This window comes from Panthera uncia, chromosome D4, assembly GCF_023721935.1.
Source record: "Panthera uncia isolate 11264 chromosome D4, Puncia_PCG_1.0, whole genome shotgun sequence".
In the NCBI taxonomy this organism is placed as follows: domain Eukaryota; kingdom Metazoa; phylum Chordata; class Mammalia; order Carnivora; family Felidae; genus Panthera; species Panthera uncia.
Genome location: NC_064807.1, coordinates 45,313,554 through 45,321,903, shown reverse-complemented (window position 1 = coordinate 45,321,903; position 8,350 = coordinate 45,313,554). Strand labels below are relative to the sequence as shown.

Below are 8,350 nucleotides of genomic sequence, written 5' to 3'. Positions count from 1 at the left end.
TATAGAGTTCTTTAGATTTACCAGAGTCTCAGGACGCCTGGGTGGCTCAGTCAGTTGAGCATCCGACTTTGGCTCAGGTCATGATCTCGTAGTCTGTGAGTTCAAGCCCCGCATCAGGCTCTGTGCTGACAACTCAGAGCCTGGAACCTGTTTCGGATTCTGTGTCTCCCTCTCTCTCTGCCCCTCCCCTGTTCATGCTCTGTCTCTGTCTCAAAAATAAATAAAACATTAAAAAAAAAAAAAAGATTTACCAGAGTCTCAGAAAGATCTATTATCCAAAATGGTTCCTTCACTCAGTATATATTAATTGAATATCAACTACTTGCCAGGCACTGCATTTTGGCTTAGGCTTAGAATCTGAAACTTTTTAATAAATAATGAATACTGATTACAACAAGTCTTTACAAGATCTGCTTTCGTATAGTCACACCACTAAAAATAATGCATACTCTACCAAATATATCTACATCCTATACCAAGATGAGATACTACACATTTAATATATTTTCTGATAAAATATATATGCATATATACACACATACACACTGATATAATCTAAGAAAGTTTTAGTGAATCGTGTTACTCAAACTGTTTAACCTATTTCTTTTTTTTTATTTTTTAAATTTTTTTTTTTTTAACGTTTATTTATTTTTGAGACAGAGAGAGACAGAGCATGAACGGGGGAGGGTCAGAGAGAGCGGGAGACACAGAATCGGAAGCAGGCTCCAGGGTCTGAGCCATCAGCCCAGAGCCCGACGCGGGGCTCGAACTCACGGACCACGAGATCATGACCTGAGCCAAAGTCGGCCGCTTAACCGACTGAGCCACCCAGGCGCCCCTAACCTATTTCTAACTCATCAACTATCCTTTAGCACAGCTGGGTTTTCATTTATTCCTAACAACAACAATGAAGCTACTGTCCTTAAAAAAAAAAATAAATGATGACACATAAAGAAAACTTCATAAAATTGTTTTATAAGTAGTTTTCTCAGGGACATTCCACTTACTAAAATAAATAGCTTTTGTATGCTCCAGATGGAGAACAAAAAGTATTATTAAAATCTCAAAGAATCCTCTAAAATTTAATGATAATATTTCCCCTTTGGAAATTTTATATCTCGCCTCAGTACATTAAGAATCATCTACCTACCATCAGTCAATATTTATCTGAGCAGCTATTTAAATTATCTGAATAAGACTATTTTTACCTTTGAGAATGGCTGCCATATTGTCACCAACATACAGAAAGGAGTATTTCTCCAGATTTAAAAAAAAAAAAAGATTAAAATCCTCACCCACAGCAGATGTTCACTTTATAACATGAAAGTTGTAGCATGATCCAAAATGATCATTTCAAAACAAGGTTAGCTTATCTTATCAGGAAACCATTTGTTTCTAACTTTTACACTTTACCAGAACTTAGATGCAATTAGTGATAGTGGCCAGGAGATGGTGCAGTCGCATTTCCTAAAATTTAGTTCACAGGCTTTGTGTGATTTGCAAAGTTCGCTTTAAAGAGAAATGTTTTATTAATGGCGCTTGTTATCACAAATGGCACAAATGAATGAAAATAAAACATACAGAAAAAAAATAAGGAATTTAAATTTCTCAAAAGTTTTACTTATTACTAACCACTTAAATGTGAATAAAATTCTTTAAAATACTTTAAATAAGTTTTTTCTCTCCTGTGTACAAGGAACAGAAGGGAAGAAAAAGTTCAAAGTAATAGTTATTTGGAATTACCTCAACTTTTCAATTCTTCCTGTTAGTTCATTTTATATACCGGGTTACTTTAACCCTTATAAACATTTTACAACTATAAACTCCATTTTTCAATAAAATAAAAACAAGTATAGTTTTAAAACAGGAATTCTTACAACTGATATTTTAGGGAGAAAATTCATTAAAGTAAAAATATTTCCTGAAATGGCTTTATTCAAGGCACGTATAATGTTTAAATGCTTCTTTCACTTAATAAATGCTAAAGAAAAGTCTTTAGATCTCAAATCTATCATATTGGTTGTAAAAAGAAATATAAGGCCTAGTCATCCACTCACATACATAATGTACACATTAATAGCTGTGGATGTGAGGGTTGTGTTGCATGCTTCTAGAAATGTTCCAGAAAGGGAGAATAGGCAGAAATATTACAGATTGTCCTGATTTGGCCTGGAATACAATCTGCCACCAGTTATGGAGTCTTTGCTAGGAAGGTAGGAAGAATCCCTAATCATTCCTGAAAATGCATAATCCAAAGCTGGCCGAAAAGGCAGTGCTGGTACCAACCCCGGAGTTAGGTAAGGAGACATAAAACCAGATAGCCCTCTTCCTGGAGAGGAATATGCCAGCCGTAACGGATTGATACCTAGTCTGGGGTTTAAGCTGTAGAGATGTGAATCACCTCCATAAGAGGCAGACGTAGTCTGAAGAGGAGAAAAAGCTGATTTATTCCCTAGAGTTCCAAAACCAATTCCACCTAAACTAAAATTTGAAGCTCTCTGAAAAGCTGTATTTGCCAATTCTCCTGAGCTTGCTAGGTCCCTGGTGTCTGGTCTGTGCTCCTTCCCATTTAGGACCTGTTCAATGGCTTGGACCACATCCCCTTTGCAGAACTGCAGAATGCCTTCTAGTCGGCTACGCCTATAACTTGGGAAAATCCTGGTAAGGATATCAAGAGGGTCTCTTGGTCTTGAGGACAGTGTGGGAAGGCTGGCTCTGGTAGCAGTGAAGTCTTTGGCCCACTCACTTTCATTTCCTGATTCCAAATCAGATGATGACAGGGACCTGGGACTCTCTTCCCCTCCTGATAACTCCCCAGGGTGAGGAGGCTGAATGCTATCATCCTTGGTTGAGTTTTCTGAAATAGACGGCCTGATGTTTTGTTTTCCAATGACACCATTAGGCTTAGGAGAGGATCCCAGAGTACGTTGATGGGATTTGGAGACTGGCTCTTCTTGTCCACTCTGGCATGATTCATATTTACTCTCTTTTAGTTCTGGGGGAGAGAAAAAAAAAAAAAAAGGAATCAAATAAAGGGAAATTTCCCCAAAAATAGTACTACCTACTCAAAAATAATGCTGGATAAGGTAATTCATTTACTCATAGCATATTAGTAATATTTATTTACTGCAAGAAATTTTAATGAACAAGAAGTTTAAAAAGTCATTCAGAAATGCAGGTATTGGAACAATGGGGAAATGCTATTTATTATGTCATTTCAGGGTCACAAAATTATATATTCAAATGCTGTAGTTAATTTAGGGATCAAAAGATAAAAGTCTATTATTACCCCAACTATTAGCATAAGATCAATATCTCACAGTATTTGCACTACTTGGTGATTGTTACCCAAATTTCATTGTTATCCCAGTGAGCTATTTTTTCAAAATGACACTATGCAAAAAAGAACTAAATAAAATGATTGTTTAGATAAGAAAACAAAGGAAAGAACAATCTCACTATGACAATGAATATTTAATACCTAATACTAAATTTCAACAATATTTTTTTAATGCTCACATTTCAGGTTTCAATTAAGTTACCCGAATAATGTGAAAAACAACAAATTCTTCATTTCACTTCAAATCTAAACCAATAATGAGCACTGCTGTACCAATCTGAAATCATACCAGAGTGCACGTATTTCATTTTATAGGAGAGATAATAGACACCTGGTAGTTTTTAATGTTCTGAAATGTGGACTTTCTTTTTCAATCCCTAGGAAATATTTTTTTAAGTGTACAGTCAAATTGTTTCTAATTTTTTTTAAGTTTATTTATTTTTGAGAGAGATAGAGACCAAGTGCGAGCGAGGGAGGGGCAGAGAGAGAGGCAGACACAGAATCGGAAGCAGGCTCCAGGCTCTGAGCCATCAGCACAGAGCCTGACACGGGGCTCGAACTCACGAACCGTGAGATCATGACCTGAGCCAAAGTCGGACGCTCGACCCACTGAGCCACCCAGGTGCCCCCAGTCAAATTGTTTCTAAAAGAAAATTATAAACTGCACTATTGCACTATTGTAATCTGTACATATCTTCAAAGTGTCAATATATTAGTTATTTGCTTCAAATCACAACTCCCTTCCAACATTAAGGTAAGTTCTCTAAAAATATTTTTATATAAAAATCTGATTTTATGCCTCAACATGTTGAACATATTAATATTAATAACAGTAATATTTTAATGCCCTTTATATAGCTTATGCCAGGAAAATAATAATAATGTATACATTCACTAAACAACTTTTAATTTGGTTTACATTTCCTCTTATCTTATACTTGATCTCTATTTCCATTAGAAAGAGTGAACTGTCAAGTGAGGTACTCAGAGTCTATGACTCACTAAATATGCCCTCTGAACATGTAAGGGATCAAAATTTCATGCCTACAAGCAATTTATGCACAAAATAATTTTTGTTAGTATGCTGCCCTCACAGAGTACAAAATAATGTAATAAAATACTGATTGCATAAGACTATCCAGAAAATAAGATATCTTTAAGATATGTGATACCATTTACATCATCTCTCTGTTCTCTCAACTCCTATACCTGGTTTTACTTCTTTACTTTTATCATTGTACAGTTTGTCTTGTATTGTAGGTTTGGGGTATATATAGTCTTCCTTCTTTTGTATGTAAGTTTTTTGTGTGTAGGAAAATCTTATTCACCTCTGAATCACTCATTGGTTTTTGTCTAATGAGTAAATTAAATAGAATATTGCAGTTTATGGATATTGGATAACATGAGGCAGTCAGTTTAGAATGGCTTATAGGGATGGCTTTTCAAAAGAGGAGGTCAACTGAGGCAAAGAATAAAATAAAATACTTGACCCTAGAAAACAGAACACTTTGCTCTCTCGCCCCCAAAAAACATATAAATCAATGTCTAGCAGAGATTTAGCAGCCAGATTTCATTGTTCATTTAGTTTACAAAATTTTAACTTTTACTTTTTTTATAGCAGTTACTATGTGTTTAATGAGTTTGTTTTTGGCACTCTTTGATTTTTCATAAGAAATAGTCTATTTAGTCCACTGAAAGAAACCAGAATATGGGCAAAACACTGGCATAGGTGAACACAAAATCAAATATGCCATATTTAAATACAGAGATAGTCTTTTTCAAAAGTACATCCTGCGATCCAAGATCTGCAATACTCACAATTCAAGGAAGTTTTCCAATTAATAATTTACTCTTCATTATCACAGAATTTCATATGACACAACTTGTCTTGAATATATACAAAAATACTGAAATGACATTTTCACTGCTTAGTGTTAGGGCTGGGAAATTAAAATACAGTGAGATTTACATCAGCAGGAAAACTTTATTTAACTCTAATTTAAAAAATACAGATATCTTTTTTTTACCTAATGCAGAGGATGTAGGTGTTTTGCAGTCAATAAATAAGAGAAAAAATTAAAACTCCTTGGAAAAGAAATTCCTAATATTGGACTTCTCCCTAATGGTTTCCCAAATCTGGGAAACTTAAATTTCTCTCCTGTAGGAAAGAGTTGAAACTTCAAATATTACAGCTAGTATTTCTACACTTTTGGAGGCTGACAAACAGTTGGAGGAGGTGATTAAAATTTTTAAGGTAAGGGAAGAAGGTTAAAAGGGGTTTGGTAGATTTCTCCACTTCTAGCTGGCACCAAAGCTTTGCCCCAGAGATGAGGAACTGTATTCCCAACAATCAGTGCATTTCCCAGCACAACTGGAAGATTAACTCTGGTTTTAAAACTGAAAGGAGTATAGAGCACTACGCTTTCACCCCATGCCCGCTTGAAGTTCTAACTCACGCAAAGTTAAGAGCAACTTGGGTGCAAACTCCATTCCCAGCATGAGTTGCTCATCTAATCACTCACGCTTCCCTTTTACAGGATCTTCTCCTATCCGCTAAGAGTACAAAACGCCCTTCCAAGGTGATGCGTCTCTAACACCCTCATTAACGTTTATATTACAGTGCAGTTTCCGAGAACTTAAATGAACGCTTCTTTTAAACAACTTTTCTCGCCCACCACGGAGGCATGGCTACTTCTTTCCAAGCGCTTTTCTCCAAAACAACCATTTTTCTTTGCAAAGAGTAGATGGAAAGACCAACTCACCTTGGTTTTCCTCCATATCATCTGGCTGGACAACTTGGAAAGCAGGGGTCGCCAGATCAGTGTGTCTCAGGGCACCCAGTCCCAGCGTCGTCACCGCCACACGGCCGCTCGAGGCCTGGGAATTCTCCGTTCGGCTGCCGCCTCCGGGTGTCCGACCCCCGGGCCCGCAGGGCCCCGGGTACAGGAACCTCTGCAGCCCCCGGGCCTCGCTCTCCTCCTGGGCCTGCTGCCGGCGCAGCGCCACCTGGGCGGCCATGACGCGCTGGCGCTCGGCTATCAGGGTGCACTTGGCACACGCGCAGTCCCGCCAGCGGCAGAAGCGTTTGTGGCCCTTGAGTGCCGACACGACGCCGTGGTTGCGACAACGGGCGCACTTGGGTGTCCGCGGATAGCCGCAGCCCACGGCGCCCACCCCTCTCTCCAGTCCGGGAGCCGGCGCGCAGCCCCCGCTTCCCGCGGCGGCTGCGGCTGCCCGCAGAAAGAGGCTGGGCGGCCGCAGGAAAGTTGGAGGAACCGGTATCCCCGGGGGCACTGGCAACGCCGGAGACGGGGGCGGAGGGGCGGCCGCCACCAGCCCCGGGGCCAGGTGGGGTCGGCCGCTGCCGCTGCGGTCTCTGCTGCCACACTGTGACTGCTCCATTCTTGAGAAGTGCCTGGCGAGCAAAGTGCGCCGTCCACAGCTAACCCTGCCGGCAGCGGGGTGCGGCAGGACCGGCCGCGGTCCCGCTGCCTCCCACCCACACACGGGCAAAGTTTGACGCAACTCTGGCGGGGGCTGGGGACGCTAAGAGGCGCAGATGCCCAGTAAGCCTCTTAAAGAGTCCCGGGGCGCTAAGTTAATGCCCCTGTGCTCCGCGCGCCCTCTGCGCGGGAGAAAGCAGGGCGGGAGACGCTTCCCCGCCCACCAGGTCTCCAGGCCGAGCGCTGAAGCCCTGGGAGGGAGGGCCGGGCGGAGAGTGGAAGCTGCCTGGGAGGAGGGACAGTGGGCGACGCAAGAAACTGTCCCGAAGGGCTGCAAAGGTGCGTTCCCCAGAGGAGCCCTTTTCTCCCACTTGCCTCCCCACCAATTGCTCAGCGTAGATTTTTATGACACCACCTTCCGGCCCTCTGCCATGCCTCTTTCTGCCCTTCTTAAATTTAAGCAAGGTTGAAGTTCTCCTTTCCTCAGTCCCACGCTTCTCCAAAGCAAGTTTGAGGATTTGGATGTGGAGTTGTCTTTTCTTTTCCTTTCCAGGTGAAGTTTTCAGGATGGTAGTATGGTCAATGTTAGGGAGAAAACAGAGCTTGACAGATGGCAAATATTACCCACCTGAAAGATGCCTTATTTTATTTTTTTTAGTGTTGTTGTTTTGTTTTTGTTTTTTTTTTTTGAGAGAGAGAGACAGACAGACAGAGCACAAGCAGGGGAGGGGCAGAGAGGGAGGGAGACATAGAATCTAAAACAGGTTCCAGGCTCTGAGCGGTCAGCACAGAACCGATGCAGGGCTTGAACCCATAAACCGTGAGATCATCACCCGAGCGGAAGTCCGATGCTGAACCCACTGCGCCACCCAGGTGCCCCAAAGATGCCTTATTTTAAACGGGTCTTACTTAGGACTGCATCAAAATAATGCATAAATAATGAAGGGAATCCACTCACATTCGGATTCTTCTCATTCATTTTATTTACAAATGCAAATCTGGATTACTCGTGTTACACGTGCTGCTGCCCAAAGAAGTCTATGCATTTCTTATGTGGAACTCGTTATAGGCAGCAACTGTGTTAAAGCCGCTTCAAAAATACTTCACATTTCTATTGTAAAGTATTGGGAAAGGTCATTTAGCATTTAAATATGCTATCATAATAAGGACTCTTAAAATATGCATTTAATGCCCTTAAATGCAGGAAAAGATCACACTGCTTTTAAACTGAAAGAGTATCTGAAGCAGAACATTCATGAGTGTTTGTTCTTAATGGAAAGGAGAGTCAGGGCTCTGTCAGTTCTTCAAAATAATATTCAGCTACCTTGACAGGCAATTCATATTCTAGCCCTAAGATGGCAAGTAACAATGACATTTTTAGCATCACAACCACTGACATCCAGGGCAGACACTGCTAATCAATCTGGGCTTTCTCCTGCCTGCCCACTTAATACCATCACCACCATCAACATCCTCCCATATTAATATCCTAACATTCTATCACAGAGATTTTCCACCCTTCCTAAGCACTGGAACTACCTAGGTAACTTTTAAAAGATATAGATGC

At 40.8% G+C, this 8,350-nt stretch overlaps 1 protein-coding gene across 1 annotated transcript; it reads right to left on the bottom strand.

The window, feature by feature from the left end:
• Positions 1-1,432: 1,432 nt before the first annotated feature.
• On the bottom strand, positions 1,433-6,742 carry DMRTA1 (DMRT like family A1). Its single transcript, XM_049620663.1, has 2 exons — positions 6,103-6,742; positions 1,433-2,995 (listed from the first exon to the last, which is right to left on the bottom strand). The coding sequence occupies exons 1-2, from the start codon at positions 6,740-6,742 to the stop codon at positions 2,148-2,150; spliced, it is 1,488 nt and encodes a 495-aa protein (XP_049476620.1). The 3' UTR covers positions 1,433-2,147.
• Between the last annotated feature and the right edge of the window lie 1,608 nt (positions 6,743-8,350).

What these genes read in the sequence shown, in the direction of transcription:
- DMRTA1 (XM_049620663.1), bottom strand. Translation starts at nt 6,742, where the DNA reads ATGGAGCAGTCACAGTGTGGCAGCAGAGACCGCAGCGGCAGCGGCCGA. An exon ending in TGATATGGAGGAAAACCAAG is followed by an intron (nt 2,996 to 6,102) that starts GTGAGTTGGTCT and finishes TCTCTCCCCCAG; the next exon opens with AACTAAAAGAGAGTAAATAT.